The 22,397-nt window shown below is 37.0% G+C and overlaps 1 protein-coding gene across 1 annotated transcript; it reads left to right on the plus strand.

Annotated features, from left to right (window-relative positions):
• Window positions 1–112: 112 nt before the first annotated feature.
• Window positions 113–17,783, plus strand: LOC117291131. The gene is made up of 7 exons (XM_033772675.1): window positions 113–285; window positions 3,727–3,882; window positions 5,345–5,459; window positions 9,271–9,347; window positions 15,887–16,032; window positions 16,962–17,127; window positions 17,614–17,783. The coding sequence occupies exons 1-7, from the start codon at window positions 116–118 to the stop codon at window positions 17,654–17,656; spliced, it is 873 nt and encodes a 290-aa protein (XP_033628566.1). The 5' UTR covers window positions 113–115; the 3' UTR covers window positions 17,657–17,783.
• The last annotated feature ends 4,614 nt before the right edge of the window (window positions 17,784–22,397 follow it).

Below are 22,397 nucleotides of genomic sequence, written 5' to 3' on the forward strand. Positions count from 1 at the left end.
GCAAAAAAATCGTTTTGGGAGGCAAACAAAAATGTATACTGCGCCCTCTTGCGTTTAAAAAAAGTTTTTATTGGTGGCGCGCTTCACGTTATATTAGCAGTGCGGAAAATTCAAAATGGCTGCGCCCGTCGTAGTGAAAATGTTTCCATCAGTTGTCTATGACAATAGTGAGGAAAAATGCCACCTAAATGAACGAGATACGGAACTTGACTTAAGAAATGACTTATTTGGAGTGAGGATTCCTGGGAAGAGTAACAGGTGTTTACTTATAGGTAAACGAAGCAGGTGAGTTAGTCTCATTGAAGTTGATGACGTTTGGAGGACATCTGACATGCATGGTTGCTTACATTAAATTACATGTATTTGACTTTTTTATTTGAGTTATTTTTTTTCGAATTATAATTATGGGTGCGTTTGTTTAGCTTCCCTGGGTCGACCCCGGTCTGCCCCGGTACGTTCGAATAGCTTTGACGGGCTCACCTGGGTCAGCCCCTGGCAGTCATGCCAGTGCCCTACTTGTTGAGTGGGTCACTTGGGGGTGACCTGAGGTGCATGCCGTCACCACAATTAGAGTGAGAAACTCTAAATATGCCAAAGATCTGTTGTACATAACTTCAGTTTACATGTGATTTTTACAAGTATTTTTAAACTCAGTGTTTGAAGTCTGAGATGCCAGTATTATTTTATTATAGCGATACTTTGGAGTGAGAAACTCTAAAGATGCCAAAGATCTGTTGTACAAAACTTCAGTTTACATGTGATTTTAACATGTATTTTTAAACTCAGTGATTGAAGTCTGAGATTGCCAGTATATTTTTTATTATAGCGATACTTTGGAGTGAGAAACTCTGAAGATGCCAAAGATCTGTTGTACATAACTTCAGTTTACATGTGATTTTAACATGTATTTTTAAACTCAGTGTTAGAAGTCTGAGATTGCCAGTATTATTTTATTATAGCGATACTTTGGAGTGAGAAACTCTGAAGAGAAACTCTGAAGATGCCAAAGATCTGTTGTACATAACTTCAGTTTACATGTGATTTTTACAAGTATTTTTAAACTCAGTGTTAGAAGTCTGAGATTGCCAGTTATATTTTTATTATATCGATACTTTGGAGTGAGAAACTCTAAAGATGCCAAAGATCTGTTGTACAAAACTTAAGTTTGCATGTGATTTTTACATGTATTTTTAAACTCGGTGTTTGAAGTCTGAGATTGCCAGTATTTTACTTTTATAGCGATACTTTAAAGTGTGAAAATCTGAAAATGCCAAAGATTTGTTGTACATAACTTCAGTAAACTTGTTTCGTCACATGTATATTTTTTAACTCAGTGTTGATAAAAGTCTGAGATTGCCAGTATTTTACTTTTGTATCGATAAATTTACAGTGTGAAACTGAAAATGCCAAAGATTTCACTTTCAACTAATTTAAATACACTCAGGGAGAGACATTACACGATACATATGTATACAGTGTGCAGTATGTAGGCCAAAGAACATGATTCACAGCTGATTGTTAGTCTTCATGACTACTTAACTAAATTTTTTACAGTATTAAGTGCTTTCTAAATGTTATTTATTTGTCAAGACCTTTGAAACCTTGTAAACTGATGAATGTCAGTTAATGGAACCAGCTTTATGTATTCATGTTATTTATTTGTTAAAAAGTACTTTGAAACCTTTCTTGAAACTGATGAATGTCAGTTAATGGAACCAGCTTTATGTATTCATGTTATTTATTTGTTTAGACCTTTGAAACCTTTCTTGAAACTGTGATGATGGTCAGTTAATGGAACCAGCTTTATGTATTTATGTTATTTATTTGTTAAAGTACTTTGAAACCTTTCTTGAAACTGATGAATGTCAGTTAATGGAACCAGCTTTATGTATTCACGTTATTTATTTGTTAAAGTACTTTGAAACCTTTCTTGTGAACTGATGAATGTCACTTAATGGAACCAGCTTTATGTACTCAGCTTAATGTTATTTTGATGTGTAAATGTGTTTTAAAATGTGTTCATTACAAAAAAATAAAATCATGAAGAAGTACCATTGAAAAACTCTTAAGTCTTTTTTTTGTATTTTGTTTAATTTAATTATCGACTATCTTTTAACTTGTATATGTTAGATCGTAAATACAATCAGTGTTTTCAAGTGTCTTTAATAAACACCCATGTGTTTGTCCAAAATACTTTTTAGATACTAAACAGGACTGAGACACAAATATTTCTTATTTTTGAACTCGGAACAATAATATTTCAATGAAGCAAATTTGGTTCAATGTGACTTTGTATTAGAACAACCAGCAGCTTCAAGTTGCAATTATTGTAAACGATGACTTTTCAGATTCTAAACAGCTTTACTGATTAATAACAATCCTATTCTATACCAAAAAATGGTTGAAGTTGAACTGTTACTTTTAATAAATACATACACTAACTTAACTAGACCTCTTTGTGGAAAACTGTTGAACACATGCTCACATGTACACACAGTATATAGCCCTACAGTACAGTGTATATACTCTGTATGTACTGTGTGAGTTTTGCAAATTGACCTTGGTAAAACTCCTGCATACTGATGAGGTGTTATGTAACCTTGGCTGGAAAAGTAAACATCCTTGAGGGATTAGGCAATTTTAAGACCTCTGTCTTGGAGAGTTTGTGGTCTACTCTGATTGGTTCTTTAATTGGACTGGCATTCTTTCAACTATAGGTGGCACTGAGTAAAAATTCTCTCTGTAAAACCTGTGGAGAGGGCGAGTGTGATCGTTCGATTAGCTCTTGTCAGGGGGGCTCACCCGAGTGAGCACCGCGGGGTACACCCAGGGAAGCTTAACGAACGCACCCTATATCAACCCACCATCATCTTTTGATCTGTGATCATGCCCACCCAGCACTGGCATTGACACTGCAGCAGTACCAGCACGCAGCATTAGTAATAGTAAACAACTTGGCTGGGGGCGGGGTGCTAAAAAGTCAAAACCACCCAGCCCTTTTTGGTAGCTGCTACTGTTGACATAACTCTTTTATTTTATAAATAAAGCCGAGTCACACTGCAGCGCTAACAAAAACGGTAACGATCACGCTACTACAACAAAGAGAATGCATTGTTTGTATTGGTTGAATTGCTCCACACAGAATAGACCTTATGCACATGACGTCATTTCAGTAGGGCGCCATTTTTCCACTAAGATGGCCGCTGGATGACGTCAATGCATAGGTCTATAAGCACACGCTCATTCAACCAATAGAGTGCATTCTCTTTGTGATATTTATTTGTGTACAAAACAAGTCACAGTTGTCCTGGACCAGCGCACATAATTAGGATGAGTCGTCAATATTTTTCACCCATAGTTGTGAATGTGACATCACACTTATTTAGCTTTAATTTCCAATGGAATGTACACAATTAGTTTTTTACAAAGATTGGTTTCGCTGGGACTTGGGAGTATTTTAGGCTGATAGTTATTACAAACAGATCCACAATTCCCCCACATGGTATTTAATATTCCCAGGGCCTAATTATTATTATCAGTCATGTCACATTGCCAGTAAAACTATTTTTTTTTGAAAAGTTTGCCCAGATTTTTCACTTTTGACAGAGAAAATTTATTTTTCTTGTAATTGTTAACTTAGGTCTATTTGCATACAATAACCTTGACCCAAATTGTGTACACTCGTTCCATTTATTAATCAGTCCGGATACTTTTCCTTTTCCACAGCGGTCGGACGTCCCTTTTGTTCCAGTGTGCGCTAAGCTCTGCTTTGGAGGGTCGGAGGGTCATTTTAATAACACACAGTAAATTCCAGACACTACCATTATGTGTTCACGGAGCGCCACAACCTGAGCCATTGCTGATGAAACAGATTCATATCCTGTAAGTTTATAATGCCTTAGTCTTGATCAAGGCGCTCCATCCAGCGCCAGACCCAATACATAACACACAGCGTGCACATAATACGTGTACAGCGTATGTATGTACCATCTGTACGGTTTACATTACATTGTATGTGAGTTTGTTGTTTTAGCCAGGCGTACGAGGTTGAAAGAAACAACCATACTCACGACTTCGCTGTACTGTTCTCGCTGTACAATGTACTGTACATACACTGTATACATTGTTCGTGTATGCACTGCATGTAGTTGTTGCCGAATCGTGCCGCACCGGGCCGGGGCATACTACGCCAACAGCCTTGAATCAAGGCTAATAATGCCTAGACAATACTCCTAGAGCTATGAGGTTCGTTCTGCTATTGTCTCCAATATTCTCAGTTGGTCAACATGTACAAAATCCTATGTTTTAAACCTTCGCACCGAGCTCACTGTGTGAACAAAGAATGGATGAGCCAAATTTTGGCAAGATCTGGATTTAATTAAAAGAGGACTCAGAGGTGCATTTAAACGTGAAAAAGGGCAATATTTTTCTAATAGGATTATGTACATGATGACCAATGAGGTTTGTGGAGTATCGTCAAAGTTGTAGGAGTACCTGGTCCCCATGCAAAAGCCCTTAATCAATCAATCAATCAATCAATAAAACATTTATTTCCACATTCACATTACATGGAGGCATCATCCTAAAAGCCGAGGCTTGTGGCGGATGTGCCCGTTACAAGATTACAGAACAAAACAGGAAAACAGCACTAAATAGAAAAATAAATAAATACCATACCACTACGGTACATAACTACACAAAGGTTTAACCATGGTTAAGCAGTCCCCTATGCCTGGTTTTTACTTCAAGCGAAAGAGAAAGGGAAGTGTTCCTTTTCTGTGTCGCAATTGAAAAAAATGTGTTCTGATTATTGCGTCACCAAAATTTGCTTCACATTTGCTTTAACTAGAGTATGAACTGGGCTTCTCTGAGGTCAATGAAGATCTATCATTGGCTGAAAGTTGTACACACATGCATAATGAAAGTTTGTTCATTTCTATTGGAATAATATTTCAAGGGGCACAAGGCAAGGATCAGGGGCCACAGAGGCAAGTGCCCCTGTAGCCGTGGTAGTGCCACTGCAACGGTGGAGTCCAACCTGGGCTAGTGCCTCCTTTGCCTTCATGAAGCGTCAAGCCTCTAGAGCCAAATTTCATTGAGCTGCTTTAAGCAGAACATGTTTCTGCTATTACATGTAGGAGAAATAAGCAGAATACCAGTCACAAATTGTAAATGTGACATTCAAGTTTAGCTGGTAACTCTATTCTGGTAAGCCTTATTTTGTTGTGCTTTAAGCTACTTTGGGGGCTTTTGAAGCTTTTGATGAAAATGGGCCCATGTTTTTGCATTGCTGGTGACTGGCATTATAAAAGTTGATAATTATTTTCTTAAACTCCTTCCACAGATATCATCAAGACAGATCGTCTGTCTTGGAGTACCTTGCCAGGATTCAAACCTTCCCAGTACTTCCCGATGTTATCATTATTGATGACGTGGATTTCTATGCAACACATCCAAAGGTTAGAGTCCATGTTTCCCTAGACTTGTGAACAAGTCGTTAAATGTCTGTCGCGCTGATAGCGTTCCAACTCTCTCTCCGCGAGTCTGGTTCCTGCGACACTGGCAGTATTCTCACGAGACTGCTAGACCGCAAGACGACTGCTCTCGCGACTACGGTCCCATTCAATGGGGGAATAGTAGTCGGCAGCCAGCAGCTTCACGAAAGCATTATTCGATTGTGGAAACCTGAAGCATTACACCACCACCATGACTCGACTATCAAACCCTGACAGACCATAAATGACTTGTCCACAATTTTAATGTTTCCCTGACTGATTTCTCATGACACTCTCTAAGATTTATCTGAGCCTTTCACAAAGATTAATAGTGCCTTATATTAACTTGCCCACACTGAACCCAAACCTCTACAGGGCTTGAATTTTTGGTACAATTGTATAAGACCGTAGGGCTTATAGCTTAACAAAATTACTGGCCAAGAATTTTATTTACAAGACCAGCATCTGAATGAGAAAGAATTTTCCACAAAATTTATGCCCTTGCAAAGATTGATTTTGTTTGTCTGATTTGTAGGCTTAAGTATATTTTGATTCTCAACAGAACTGTATAAACCCTGGCAGACCTATGTCAACATTGAACATTTTCTTTCTGTTGAGATGTTTACACGTGAGGTATAATTGTTCAATTGAAAAGACACAGGACTGCAGGATTTGTCGGGTCTCGAGTTTACTAGCCCCTGGCTAAAATCACTGGCCTCTGCTCTGGCCTGTTGTCCAGTGCCAAATTCGAGCCTTGCTCTAGCTTACAACTGTATGCTACATATTGTAGTAAGTTGAGTTATTCATTTTAGATAACACATTTTTAGAGGAGGTCATTTGCTAGACCAAAGAAAACCCAGACCCACTAAAAAGTTAATTTGTCAAAATGTTGTTTTAACTACACACCTAAGTCATTAGTTTGTTTTGCCAGATTAATATTATACATAAACTGCTCACAAAAAGTAAGGAAACTTTTTTCAATCCAGTATATTTGTTATTATTTAATACTCTCCTTGTATATGGTATATATCAATGCAAAGCTGAACTGTTCCTCTTTAAAATGATACCACATTTGCAATGATTACATGTTGCTGGACTTGGCTATATGCATAACAATGAGGCAAAGTCACAAATCAAATGTGCCAAAATTACCGTTGTCTGTGAATGGTCAATAGGTAATGCTCATTAATCAAACCGATCAAGTTTTTTAGAACCATTACACAATGATTTGCACCAGTGAGCTCATCGGACACAATTTACCCTCATCTCATGAAAAACACCTTGTTTGATGGGTATTTGCAAGATGATATTCTACAGCCGGATGCATTCCCATACTTGCAGACTTTGGACCAAACTCCATCTTTCAAGATGACAACGCTCGCCCCCATCGAGCCCGACTGGTGACTGACTACCTGAAAAATGTTGGGGTGCACCGGATGGATTGGCCCGCTAACAGTCCAGACCTGAATCCCACGGAACATCTGTGGGACCAGCTTGGCCTCGCTGTCCGCGCCAGAACCACCAACACATCAACTGTGGCTGACCTAACCAGGTTCCTTAATGAAGAATGGAACGCCAATTCCTCATCATCAGCGCATCACAAGACTTGTGTGCAGCATGAGAAGAAGGTGCCATGCTGTCATCAACGCCTTCGAAACATCCACTCGTTACTGAACTTTTTGTATCAATACAGTGTTTTAAGATAAGTAAACTGTCTTGCTTTATACCAAATTTCTTGTCTCAATCAAGTGGATTAAGATCAGTAAGTTGTCTTGCTTAGTAACACAAAAATATTGCTAATTTTGGCACATTTGATTTGTGACTTTGTCTCATTCTCATGAACGTGGTCAAGTCCAGCAACATGTAATCATTGCAATTGTGGTATCATTTTGAAGAGGAACAGTTCAGCTTTGCAATGATATATACCATATACAAAAAGAGTATTAAATAATAACAAATATACCAGATTGAAAAAAGTTTCTTTACTTTTTGTGAGCAGTTTAGTATGAGATATTTACACGGTCATACCAATATCTTTCTAAGGTTTGAACTTCCAACTTGCAAGCTTTGAATCCTAATTTATTTTTTCCCTTAGGTATTAGAATAAATGCTAAGTTTGCAATTTGTTTTACTTTTCCTAATGTTTTTCACAATTTGGTACTCGGGGTTAGGTTCTCAATTAAAACGGGGGTAAACCTTTGGTAGTTACTCAAAAAACAAATGACCTTAACAACTTACTTGGTAAAAAAACACTGCAGATGTTGATAATGAACACAATGAACACAACTCCCTTCAAAGAAATGTTGTTTTACTTAGAGGGAGGGATTAAACATACTTCGATATGGGAAAAGTTTCTGCATGAAATGTTTCTCAGATTGTGTGTTTCAATGGATTCAGATTAAATGCTTCCTGTATGGACATCATAACTCCAGATTTGTGGCAATATCTCAAAAATGATATCACCTTTTTTGACATCAAAGTTGTCACAGGTGAGTTTTATTGTATTTAGGATTACAAAAATGTAGTGGTTCCAAAAATCAATGGTATACCTTGCAGACAAAGAAATGCTAGCTAGTTCAGTGTTGAAAACATCCCTATTTTACATGGTATGGACTGAAAACTGGCAGACTAGAGAAATAACAAGCTAACTGGTCCAGCTGGCTTGTCATTTCAAAATTTAAGGCATACTTTATTTTTACTGTTTTTCATTTATTTAAATGTTTCCTGACTTATTTTTTAAACTATTTTAGTTGTTGACATTTTATATTTGTACTTAAATTGTGTAAACATGTGTTTTGTGTACTTTATTCTTGTACCATTGTTTAAATGACGCACAAATTTCTCCTGGTGGGACAAAAGCACTCTGCAAAAAAACTAAATATAGAACTTGTAAGTATCCAGATCTCTGTCAAGATTCACTGATGTATTTGCGCGTACTAAGTCCAAGCTTAATGTTTACTCGCATGAACTGCAGTCGGGTGCGCCTATGCAGAGATCACGTGAGAGCTAGTGGTGCAGTCGGGTGTGCCTATGCAGAGATCACGTGAGAGCTAGTGGTGCAGTCGGGTGCGCCTATGCAGAGATCACGTGAGAGCTAGTGGTGCAGTCGGGTGCGCCTATGCAGAGATCACGTGAGAGCTAGTGGTGCAGTTGGGTGCGCCTATGCAGAGATCACGTGAGAGTTAGTGGTGGAATGTTTTAGCAAGTGACATCGTTAGTGCAGAATGCTATCAACCCAATTAATCTAATTTAATCTTATTTAATTTGCTCGAATCTAAACTTATCTACTCTAATCTAATTTAAACAAATTTAATATACATGTAATCTAATCTAATCTAATCAAAACTAGCATCTTTCTAATCTAATGTAAACTATTTTAATCTAATGTAATCTAATCTGATTTGATTTGATTTGATCTGGTGTAATCAAATTTAATCTATTCTAATCTAATCTAATCTAATCTAATCTAATCTAAACTAATCTAGTCTAGTCTAACCTAGTATTGTCAAATCTATATTTTCTAATGTAATCTAATCTTATTCTTATCTAACCTATCTTATTTACCGCAAATTTATCTTGTTACCGCAAACCAAATATACATTGATACCTCACCATGCAATGCCTCAAATCCTGTATACTTATATCTAATTTAATCTAGTCTAGTCTAGTCTAGTCTAGTCTTGTCTAATCTATATTTATATATCTAATCTAATTTATAGTCTAGTCTATTGTAGTCTAATTTGATCTAATCTTATCTTATCTTCTGTACCTCCAGACACAAGACACTGCTTCCACGGTGGCCAAGCTCTGTGCTTATTTAGTTGATACAGCCACGTTCATCGAAACACAAAGGTATGGATCTTTAAGACAATTCCTTATTTAAATAAATCAAATGTTTCATTCAACAATCTATCGAGGGGCCAAGTTATTGTTACGCTTATAATTTCAACATAAATATAAGATTGTGTGTAATTTTTTATATTTTGTATGCAATTCACCAGACACACAAGGCCTGAAGGCCACTTCAAGGTGTGGGCTACAATTTTTGTTCTTCCAGGGGCCGTTGCCACCTACTCCTAGGGCTGAAACAGGGTTACCCCCTTTAAAGTCCATACGGATGTAGGCTTGGGTATCATCAATCAGAAGCCTGGCTGGTAGAAAGCACTACCTCCCCAACTTTATGTAGCAAGTATCATGACCAGGATTCGAACACCGGGGGCCAATTTCATAGAGCTGCTTAAGGGCAGTTCCATAGAAATGTAAACCTCAGTGCCAATATTTCAAAATGGCACTAATGTGGCAAATGAGGCATCATTTTGTAGCTAATTGTATGAATTTTAATAAAATATAATTTGTTACTGAAAATATTCAGCGGCTCAAGTGCTATTTTCGACTGAAAAAATACTTTAAAAATAGTGAAATTGGCTCAAAAATAATGTTTTGCCAAATTAATCAAAATTTTTACTGTGGTTAAATAGTGTTTGTTTTGGTTTTGCACCTGATTGAAGTTTGCTATGGTAACAACACAATGATGGAAAAAAAATTTAAAATTTCTTTCAAAATTTTATGATATTCAATATTTTAGGAAACTTACTTTTCCGATGTACGTCCGACACCAAAATAGTGAATATTTTAATCTCCCTATTTCAACCGTGGGCAGAAAATTTTCAAATTGACACTACAAAGCACAATTGATGCCCTCTATCCAACCATGGAATTATTTCTTTAAAAAAATCTTCTTAATCGTACAAAATCCTGGTGTCGGACGTGCATTTTGTTCGTACGTCCGACACCAGTACGTCCGACACCTCCAAAATAATTATGTGAAAGCCTTTTTGAATGCCTTTAAAATATCATACAAAGCTATAAATTGGTACCTAGGGTAACTCTCACCCAAATCACTCAAATATTGCCTCAAAACAAGTGTATTTCATTCCCCTTTTTTTCTACTGGCTGCTAAAAACACAATAATTTTAATCCGCAGAAAATTTTAATTTCCATTTCCAAAACCCACTGGTACTTATAATTAATATAAGAAAAGCTTGGTTTTTGCAGTATATTTGTTAAATTCAGGTACATGTGGTAGCCCCCAAGCAAGGATAGAGCTCTCATTCATTTAGTAAACTGTTGACAATGCTCTAAAGTTGGTTCTTGAGAGAAAATATCAAAACATTTAACACCAAAATTCTTGGTGACCTTTGACCTTTGCAACAGTTACCCACCAAGAACTTTAAACTTTAATTTTTTTAAACACAAGTCCAATCTACAATATATTTGGACCAAATGTTATTTTGCAGACTCATATCTATCATTGTTAGGCAACATTTTGAAACTTGGGTGTTTTGCCAGTAGTGGTTGCCACAGCAATGCATAAGGATACAGATGTACATCATGTACAAGTTGCATTACACATATGCACATTGTTTCTATTGATCTCAAAACGTGGTATAATTTGACAATTAAACCACTTTTTTCAACAAATAATGATTTAATCTGATATTACAACACCAAATTGGTAGATTAAATCATTATTTTATAACAATAGTGAAAAGTTGAACTGATTGTTACTCTTTTTTTGAATGCAATTTCGGACAAGTACGTCCGACACTGTGAAATGTACGTCCGACACCAATATATTAAATGCCGTTCCTTAAAATTCAAGTTTAAAAACCAAATGTCTTATGGTAAAGTGTAATGACAGAGGTCTGATGAATCCATAAATAAGAAAAAATTGCATTAAAGTTCAAACACATCACAGAGTTTGAACTACAAATATTGGTTTTCATAAAAAGGCGTTTCTCTGAGTACGTCCGACACCATGGTGTTTTGGGCGAATGGCGTCCATATCCAAAGACATGGATGAATAATTTTTTGATAAAATAACTTAAGTGACTGCCTTATACCTCTATCCAGAATAAAAATTCCTTTTATTTATACCACTGTAATAATACACTCTGTTAAAGTGTCCGAAATGTACGTCCGATCCCGTGGAACTGCCCTTAAGCAACAAATTTGCTTAAGCATGAAAATAGCTCGCTTATTTTACACATGTTACTGGCAAAAATGTCATGCCATATACATTGCTTGTGACTGGTATTAATAGCTGTCGTTAACTTAGCATAACAATTGAGTGGAGTCTTGGCCGGTAATCTGATTTTACTAAGCAAGGATTTTTTTGCTTAAGCAAAATTTTGTGCTTAAGCAGCTCTATGAAATTGGGCCCTGAGCTTGAACCCGGTGCTGTTAACCGCCCGGCTATGACACGCCAAATGATGCACCGAATTCAACTGCTAAAAGCTAAGCTATGAGGGTGTGGGTTTGAATCCCAATCATTTAATGTCAATGAGCAAGACACTTTACTACAATCATATCCTTCTCCTTGTCATGTTTTCACAAAAAATTACAAAATAGGCACAGAAACCTGTGATTTAGGCCTACCCCACAGAAAAAACATTGTCTAAACAATGTAGACAGTTCCATGTAGACACAATTTTGTCTGCATTGGCTAGATTTCTCAGCCACAAAATGAGTATTTTCTTTCCAGTTGGCCAGAGTCCTATCTCAAGCTGCTTAGTTGACTGTAGTTTACTGTTTACATAGTTTAATGTAGTTTTAAAGGAACACGTTGCCTTGGATCAGTCGAGTTGGTCTTTGAAAAGCGTTTTGTGACCGTTTTTAATATGGTTAGAAAGATGATGTAAAAGTAGAATACAATGATCTACACAAATATGCCTCGAAATTGCGTGGTTTTCTTTTTACCTCGTCCGATAACACGGTCGGTCATTTATGGGAGTCAAAACATAAATGGCCGACCTTGATAGTTCGCGACGTAAAAAGAAAACAGTGCAATTTTTAGTGATACTTGTGTGGATCATTATATTTTATTTTTAAAACATCTTTCTAACCATATATATTATTTATAACAAACGGTTTCAAACGCTTTTTAGTGACCAACTCGTCCGATCCAAGGCAACGTGTTCCTTTAATGTGCGAGTATACTTCAGAGGAGGTTTCTGCACTGTATAGGAAGATGATGAACTTGATATTGTTTTACTTTTTGGATAGGGACTTTGATATTTACTGTTTGAACCATGACCTGACACTCAGGTTCCAGCTAAAGTCATAAAACAGAAGGCCATAACTTGTGTTCCAGAACTTGTGTTTGATGCTCTAGACTGCTGGGCCCCCCAAATGTTTTCTTTTCTGGTCAGAGTCCTCATGTAAAGCATCATAGATTACCGATTTTGAAGTTGAACAGATACCTTTCTTACAGGGACATCCCTGTGGAGATTTACTTTTTGACCCTTGACCTGACACTAACCATAGTTTCCAGCTAACGTCATATAACAGAAGTTTAGCATCAGGTCATTTTAAACAGCGTCATTCCAAAACTTTTGTTCCAGACTTTGTGTTTGATACTCTAGACTGCTCACCCCTAAATGTTTTCTTTTCAGTTGGTCAGAGTACCATGTAAAGTTTCTTAGCTTACTGATGTTGATATTGAACAGTTTTACTTTTTCGACAGGGACTTCCCTGTGGTGATTTACTGTTTGACCCTTGACCTGACACTTACCATAGTTTCCAGCTAACATAATAAAACGGAAGTGTAGTGGACCATTTTGAAGTACGTCATTCCATAAAGGCAGTGAGCATTCTTTTCAGTTGGTCAGAGTCTTATGAAAGCATCATAGATTACCAATGTTGAAATTTAACAGATACTTTTCCCCGATTGGGACATCCCTGTGGAGATTTACTGTTTGACCCATGACATGACAATAACCATAGTTTCCAGCTAACAGTCATAAAACAGAAGTTTAGTATCGGACCATTTTAAACTACGTCATTCCATAAAGGAAGTGAGCATTCTTGGCCATTATGGTAAATCCTTATCCCGCCCCTGCGTTCCTGACAGTCACACGAGACCTTGACCAGTAACTCTGTATATGTATACCATAACAATTACTAACTCTTGGGACCTTCAATTAAATTCCTATTCCCAAGAATAAGGCTTGTGGCAACCTTGGCGACTGCTGGAGTCCTGGGTGTACTGACAAGGTTTTGTGCACTTGACCGTGTCTCTGGAATTGTAATTTGGCTTTAATATTACCATGTGAACATGTGTGACCGTAGGCTAAAATTTTTGAAATAGACAATACTGCTGTACATAATTGAACAGTGGACAACCAGGGCCCAATTTCATAGAGCTGCTAAGCACGTAAATTTGCTTAGCATGAAATTTCTTTCTTGATAAAAACAGGATTACCGACAACATTTGTATTTGTTGCATACCTATTGCTTGTTATTGGTAATCAGCTGTTGTTTGCTTAGGCGAAAATCACTTGGAAATTTGGTTGGTAATACTGTTTTTATCAAGGAAGAAATTTCATGCTAAGCATATTTGTGTGCTTAGCAGCTCTATGAAATTCGGCCCATAGAGCTGCTTAAGCAACAATTTTGCTTAAGCACGAAAATAGCTCGCTTATTTTACACATGTTACTGGCCAAAATTTCATGCGATATACATTGCTTATGACTAGTAAATAGCTGTTGTTTACTTAGCATAACAATTGAGTGGAGTCTTGGCCGGTAATCTGATTTTACTAAGCAATGAATTTTTTTCTTAAGCAAAATTTTTTGCTTAAGCAGCTCTATGAAATTGGGCCCTGTTCTTAAATTTCCAGAAAAAGTTGACACCCTTTTATCAAACCCTGATGTTGAAACTGGACCAGATTTTTAAATACCAGGCTAAAATTCAACTTTTGAACATCATTTCTTTCTGTAAAGATTTAACACAATTGAAAAACTCAAGACTGCCCCAGTTTTCTGGCCCAGGCCCTCACAGTTCTAAAATTCCTGGATAGAACATGAATATCATTGGCGGTGGCATAACCAAATTTCTCAAGGGGATTTTCAATGTATGGAACCGTTCCTTTGTGCGTTTTTTTAATCTTATGTGGGGGGCAAGATAAAAGTTTTTGTTTTCGTCCAGTACCTCAAATGGAAGTTTATAATTTCCTTAAGATATCTGTATTTCAATCCAGATGTGTAGACTTTAAGAATTAAAAGTCTTTAAGAATCTCGCTCTAAAACAGTCGGTGTAGCGCCCTCTTCTGGTGACTAATACAAAAGACAGGGTCACTATTCAAGACTAGGCAAGATGTAACTATACGTCTTTCCATAAAAGCAATCACTGACGTAAGCCTAATCCCGCCCCCCCTGTTTCTCCCAGTGTACATGTGATGTAAGACCTGAAGACCTTCACGACTCAGGAGTTAATCAAAATTACCATTATACCCTAATCCGGTCAGGGTTATGGAAATCTCAGTGCCTCTAATCCCTGGTGTACATATACACAACAAAATCCCTTATAACATTGTGCAAGTATACTATGGAGATATACACAGTTATTGCTTTATAATGTTTAAAGGCAGTGGACACTATTGGTAATTACTCAAAATAATTATTGGCATAAAACCTTTCTTGGTGACGAGTAATGGGGAAAGGTTGATGGTATAAAACATTGTGAGAAACGGCTCCCTCTGAAGTGCCATAGTTTTCGAGAAAGAAGTAATTTTCCACGAGTTTGATTTCGAGACCTCAAGTTTAGAACTTGAGGTCTTGAAATCAACCATCTAAATGCACACAACTTCGTGTTGCAAGGGTTACTTTTCTTTCATTATTATCTCGCAAGTTCGATGACCGATTGAGCTCAAATTTTCACAGGTTTGTTATTTTATGCTTGTGTTGAGATACACCAACTGTGAATACTGGTCTTCAACAATTACCAATTGTGTCCACTGCCTTTAAAGACCATGTAACCTGTGACATCACATGTTTACAAAAAAGCTACAGAGCCTGCAGCCGATTTCACAAAACGCAAACATTAATCCCATCTTGAGTAAGGCAAGTAACTCGTCCTAACTTAGGATTGGTTCAATGCGTCTTAACATCTATGGTCACAGAACTCAGTCCCAAAGATTAATCATAAATTAGGAAGAGTTTGGTGACATCAACAACTGGACTTCTTGCAGGGGCGCTTAGTACACAGCCCATATGGAAAAAATATCAAATTTTATTTCTGGAGATTGCATTGTCTGATTTTTATTGAATTTTTATATGAAAGAAAGTTGGCACATCTCCAACCTTTTTCATTCGCTATTTTTATCCCTCTTGAACCCATTTCGAAACTATGACACAAAGATTAAGATTTCCCGTATGGCCAGTGTGGTATTTTGCCTGCCAGAAAATGTACAAGGCTTCTCCTTTTGTAAACAAAGGTTACATCATGGTCTACACTTTGACGACAAACATTTCAAGTGAACTTTTTCCCAACTGTATAAACTTGTTTTGATCTTGGATTTCCACGGAAATCTTTTCCTTTTTTCTCCGCAGAATCAAAATTCAGGAAAGCACAAGTAAAAACAATGATCAGGAACATAGATGTTTAGTAATCGGCTCAGTTTCCATGACAACCAATGGAGAAGTCAGCCACCAACACATTTATGAAAGCTTCCTTCCTACAGTTCTTAGGATTTCAGGTAAAGATTGTAATGACCTGCAGCAAATGGAAATATGAACAATGTTATATGTTTCTTTTTATTATTTATTCGATAGCCAACAGCGTAGTGTCTTTAATTTCAGGTGTATAAAAAAAACATTTAAAATGATGTATAAGTAAATTCAGAATTACACAAGGCATAGTAAAAATTAAATTAACAAACTAGCAAAAAAAACGAGTAAAGTGAAACCCTCATATAAAAAAACAGACTTGGCACACTAGAGTGCTATTCACACGACAGCAATTTAACTGGGGTCCCTTGTTTAATTTTAGCTTGGTTGTAAAATGTTGCAATGTTTGACGAGACTTTGCAAAAGAACATGCACAGTTGCTGTCCTTTCACACAAGGTACATTTTGTAGTAATTTACACAATTTTGCAAAGGACCCTTGCTAAATTGCTTTCGTGTGAAAGGGGCTTAACAAACACAAAATCAACCCCAGAACAAACATAATAAACAAACACCCCATAACCAAACAAATGAACCCGACACACCAACATAACAACTAGCAAACTAGCAAAATACAAACACCCATACAGACAAATGGAAATAAAAAAAGATAATGTTGTGACTTAGTAAATGTTAACCCTTTAAGAAGCGAATGATGCTATAATATTCTGCCTTGAATCTTTTCTCATTAAACTTATATGTATAGACGATGTGACCTATGTTTACATTCAAACCGCCCTCTGTTGACAAAACACTGTATACGTCATGTTTCGCCGGGCAAAAAGACGCGTAGTCATGGTAAGGTTTGCGTACACTTTCTAGCTGGCTGCTAAAACAAAAAGGTTTTGCCCGGCGGTAGTATGCGCGCAAATCATGTTATGATTTTCGAGTGACGTCAGAGGTCACATCGTCTATAGCTTCATTAATATTGGAAGTTTGTTACTTGTGTTTTTGTTTCAGGGGTAGCTGGCACAGACAATGTCCACCAGCTCTCCCTCCACCCAAATGGTACGGCTCAGTCAAACTGCACTATCACATATGAAATCCAGGACAGCATCCGACTGCTGGACTACAATACAGGGGAAGCAGCTTTTGGTATTTCTCAAGAGTTCTCGCAGGAAACTGAGTAAGACATTTTGTGAAAACTTAAATTAAAAAAGTCTCAGCAGAGCTTCAACTTAAAGAACATAATCTCTTGAGACTTTAAAAAGTCACAAGAGGTTACACATGTATATGCTCTTTGAGTTGAGAGTGCGTATCATTATCAAGAAAGTTGCATAAATTTGAGAAAGTTCCTAACAATAAAATGGCTTAATGGTGTTTGAAACTTTGCACGGTGTGGAGAATTAGAGTAACTATAAATAAAAATTTTAATAGTAAACTTGCGGGTACAACCATGTGTAAAATCTCTTTTGAGGGAGTGTTGGCACTTTTTCCTGATGACGAGCAGAGTATTCTGTTCGAAACGTCGAGACAAAACCAGCTCTTTTCAGAGCCAACACTCCCTCAATATTCACGTGGTTGTACCTGCAAGTCTACTATTCATATTTATATTAATAGTTACTCTAAATAAAAAGGCTGACGGTTAAGTAGAGTTCAACCAATTATCCAGGGCCCCTGGAGTTACTTGTGCTTTTACTCCGTTAACCTGTTAACCTTGAACCTGTGACGCATAACTCTGAAGTACCTGGTATGGGAGATGGTTTGTTGGAAGTAGGTCAACAAGTTGCAGTGTAACAAGAAATGAAGATATTATACACATAATGAATGTTTATGAGTGCAATGGTGCGAATATGTTCATGAGTTGAAAGATGGAATGTTCTATTCAACGAGGCGGAGCCGAGTTGAATGGAACATTCCAGCTTTCAACGAATGAACATATTCGCACCATTGCACGAATGAAAAACATTCATTATTTGTTTTATATAACATCCAAGTAGAACTTTGTCATTTTGATTGAAAGAAACAACTTTCAAAACAAACAATTTCAACTGTAGAAGCCGAATGCTAGTAATTAAAGTAACCAAAGACACGCGCACGCAGTGATGTTTTTACTCAGCTTTTTCGTTCCATCCGAAAAGTACCATTGCACGCTGGCAGCGTGCCAGCGTGCAATGGTACTTTTCGGATGGAACGAAAAAGCACGGCGAGTGACTCAGCGTGCAATGGTACTTTTATTTGCTATCACGTGACGGACAATCCTCCAATCAAATGGCAAGGATCTGCTTGGGTGTTATATAAAAGATCCTATTGGTAAGTCGTTGCATCACACGTGTGCATCTCTGCTCCACGCCCAAAGTTTTCATTAGGCTTCCCTCTCCATGGCTGGCATATGTTTGTGTGTAAGTTGACCAAAGGCTATTCCATCTTTCAAAAACAGTTCTTATGACAGAATTTGTTAGTTCTGAGAGGATCTTTCAAGAATGTAGGTACAAGCCAAGTCCAACTATTAAACTTTTCTTGTAAAAAATTATCAAAGGAAACCGCTTCAATCTAACTCCTATGGGCTTCTTGGAGGAACATTTAACATTTAAGTCAATGCGGCTTACTGTAGAAGTACATCACACTTACTAACATGGTATTCTTAAAGTCGTTGCCAGTCGATATTTTCCCTTTCCCTTCTCCATGGAAAAACAAACCAGAAATGAAGAACCGAGTGTTGCTGTTGGTAGATTGGTTGATAGTGTCAGTGTTTGTTGGTGGCAAAGGTACCACAACATTGTTAAAGGCAGTGGTCACTATTGGTAATTGTCAAAGACTAGCCTTCACAGATGGTGTATCTCAACATATGCATAAAATAACAAACCTGTGACAATTTGAGCTCAATCGGTCATCGAAGTTGCGAGATAATAATAAAAGAAAAATAACCCTTGTCACACGAAGCTGTGTGTGTTTAGATGGTTGATTTCGAGACCTCAAGTTCTAAATCTGAGGTCTCGAAATCAAATTCAAGGTAAATTACTTCTTTCTCGAAAACTATGGCACTTCAGAGGGAGCCGTTTCTCACAGTGTTTTATACCATCAACCTCTGCCCATAACTTGTCACCAAGAAAGGTTTTATGCCAATAACTATTTTGAGTAATCACCAATAGTGTCCACTGCCTTTAAACATAACAAATTCATAAGGTGCTATTCCATAAAGATCATAGCACACATAACAGAAGTTAACCTGGATGGATAGAGTTCAGTCTTCAGAGCATTGCCAAATAAACAAACAGATTTAGGTTATGAAGATTGTTTAAATCATTGGTTCAGCTACAGTGGTCCAGCTTTTTTGATACCCAAAACTTTTTTTGACGTGAACATTCAAGTGAGTGATGCCAAGTGTGGACTGAAAAAATAATATGACAACAAATTGGAAAACATAATATCAAGTAGTTTTGGTCTAAAATGTTTGTTTAATCTCTTTAAATCGGTAGCCAAGTTCTTTAAATCTGTTTCCTAATTTCCTAATGGGGGTAATGTTCGTTCGAGGGTGTGGAACATATCAAACGAGCTGCACTGTTTTGTAATCTTTGAATTCTGTCCAATTCATTTGACGCAGTGCCAAATAACAGATAATTGCTAGAGTCAATATGAGAGATGACTATAAAGCTCCACCAACTTGTTGGAGAGTTGTATTAATCCACGGGAAGCTGAAGAAATGTTCAAGAAAATCTCATGATGTTACAAAGGAGTAATATCAGAATCTGGTTTCAGTTTAAGGGTCATCAGCTCTTGGGGAGGGCCTGGGACTTGTTTTGCCCCACAGTTTACCCCTACTCTGGAGCAGGGGTGGATCTTACCGGGAGTATGCCTAATTGCCAGGGCAGACCGGGGTAAAGCAATAGTGTGAAAAGGCCAGCCGTGGCAACCTCGGGGAATAGAGTTGTGCGAAAAGGACTATATATTGGTTTTTGTTAAAAACAGTGGCCACTATTGTTAATTGTCAAAGACCAGTCTTCTCACTTAGTGTATCTCAACATATACATAAAATAACAAACCTGTAAAAATTTGAACTCAATTGGTCGTTCAAGTTGAGAGATAATAATGAAAGAAAACACAACCTTCTCACACGAAGTTTTGTGCTTTTAGATGGTTGATTTCGAGTTCTAAACTTGAGGTTTCGAAATCAAATTCGTGGAAAAAATACGTCTTTCTAGAAAACTATGTCACTTCAGAGGGAGCCGTTTCTCACAATGTTTTATACTGTCAACCTCTCCCCATTACTCATTACCAAGTAAGGTTTTATGCTAAAAATTATTTTGAGTAGTTACCAATAGTGTCCATTGCCTTTAACAATTGTGCTGATTTGCAGAAAAAAACGATAAAAAGTTACACGTGAAAGTTTCAGCTGAATACAGTGTCTACTTGCTGAGAAAACAGCAAAAAAGTTCATGGTATTTTCACAAGAAGCTTAAATCCATCTTTGTTATGCGAAGTAACAACTGGTACAACAACCGTGTCTCTTGACAAGCGGACATACACTCACAGAAGTGTGAGAGACTCAAATGTTTTTTAGTGAAAAATTATCCAAACCGTAATTATTTCGAAGAGATTCCTTTCCCAAAATAGTTTACATTATGAACAGCTGCTGTGTATCTCACTCCTTTTCTTATGGTCATTCGTTTTTGGAGTATTTATCAATCTATGAAACTAAATTTAATGAAAACTGCCCTTTTATTTAATTAAACTTTACCACAGTCAACACAATCTCTATATAGCCACCGTCTGTGTAAATAACATATACAATGTATAGTCAATTCTAAATTAGGCCAAGCACAGACTTTATGTTAATATTAAGTATAAGTATGGCTGGTGGGTAAAGAGCTGATTGTTGAAATGGCAGGTATATGTTTTTTATAATCACTATTAAAATTATTGGAAATAAAAAGCTAGGAAAAAAACCTATACTGATTTCAATAATAAACCATTTTGAGAATCATTTGACTTCGAAGTAATGTGGTTTTGTAAAAAGAGATCAGTTTTTATGCCCCCAAAGTGTCAATCTAAGAAGCCTGGTTGTCAGTTATGTTACTCGGGTATTGTGTATTCCTGCAGTGCTGCTCCTTATTAGGGATTATTCTTCAGGCACGATGGACATAATTTGTTTGCTCTGGATTTTCAGCGATATCTCTAAAACGCAACCGCCTTTTGGAATGAAGTTTCCACAAGTTAGTTTTATTGTATATCTACATCTACATGTTTGTATGGGATAAAAGCAATCGAATGGTTCCAAAAACCAAAGGTATACTTTCCCTAATGATCAAAGAGCTGATTTTGAAATGTTTACAATTGTTGTCTTCTTTTCTGATGTTTATCTCTTATTGTGTTTTATACATTATTATTAATATATATATTGTAAATAATATTGAGTTGAAAACCATTGCTGTTAGATTTGTTACACTCCTTGTTTTGTGTATGTGTAGGCTACTAGTAATGTGTCAACTTTCTGTTGACTCTGACATTCCTATGAGCTACGAGTATGACCAATTTGGAAAGACAGTGTTTTGCCATCCAGTGAGGTATAGTTCCAGTGGATTTTGCGTCTGTTTTACTCAAGTTCAGTTTGTTCTTCAAATAAATAAAAAAAATTAACCTTTCGTACTTATTTATACAAAATAAAAACAAATTGTATAAACTTTCGCCTCCACCTAAACTGAGTAAGAGTCATAAGGCTTGGCAATAAAGTCGGTTGAACATTTGATTGAAAATTCTGAGCAACAGGCGCTTCATTTAAAAAATAACTGATAGGGCTATACGAAAACAGGAGCCATAGCAATGACGTATGTCTGACTACCGGTATTGAGCACGAGGTTGTATAGCTGTCAATGACGCGCTCGTCTGATATCGTTTCTATCAAAGAGGTTGATATCATCCAAGACTAAGCGACTTTATGTACGTGACCTTGAATCAATTCCGCTAATCACTCCTAACCATCTTCGCCTTGTTTGCTCAAACAATAAATTGATGATAGTAAACGTGAATGAAATTAGATTTTCCGCTACGGATATAAACCTACAGGAAAGAACAAAAAAATAATAATATACATCATTAGATCCACCTACGTTTGAATTCAATTAATGGCGACCGCGCAGAGGTGGGTAATTCAATGTGCATTAGTGGTTTTGAGATTGCTGACGTCATTGGTCGAACTGTCAAAACAACTTCTGGGATGTTAGTTGCTCTTTAGTTGAGTCAGGATGGATGAGTCTTCGAATTCGAACCTACTCGTCCCTTACATGGCAAAACAGTCTAACTTGTAAATTTTGGTTTTTTTTTAATAAAAAGAGTCTTTTTTGGTAAATTTATGGTGTTCTTCAACTTCAACATGTCAAAGGCATTGCAAAACAGCTTATCTCTGTAGGACTATACTTCCTCTTCTCAAAATGTCTTTTTTTCGGGTTACTATAGCTG

The sequence above is a fragment of the Asterias rubens genome, chromosome 6, assembly GCF_902459465.1.
Source record: "Asterias rubens chromosome 6, eAstRub1.3, whole genome shotgun sequence".
NCBI classification, from domain to species: Eukaryota; Metazoa; Echinodermata; class Asteroidea; order Forcipulatida; family Asteriidae; genus Asterias; species Asterias rubens.

Coding starts and splice junctions, on each gene's coding strand:
- LOC117291131 (XM_033772675.1), top strand. CDS start 116: ATGGCTGCGCCCGTCGTAGTGAAAATGTTTCCATCAGTTGTCTATGAC. Junction 286..3,726: donor CTTATAGGTAAACGAAGCAG/GTGAGTTAGTCT, acceptor CCTTTTCCACAG/CGGTCGGACGTCCCTTTTGT. Junction 5,460..9,270: donor TCTATGCAACACATCCAAAG/GTTAGAGTCCAT, acceptor CTGTACCTCCAG/ACACAAGACACTGCTTCCAC.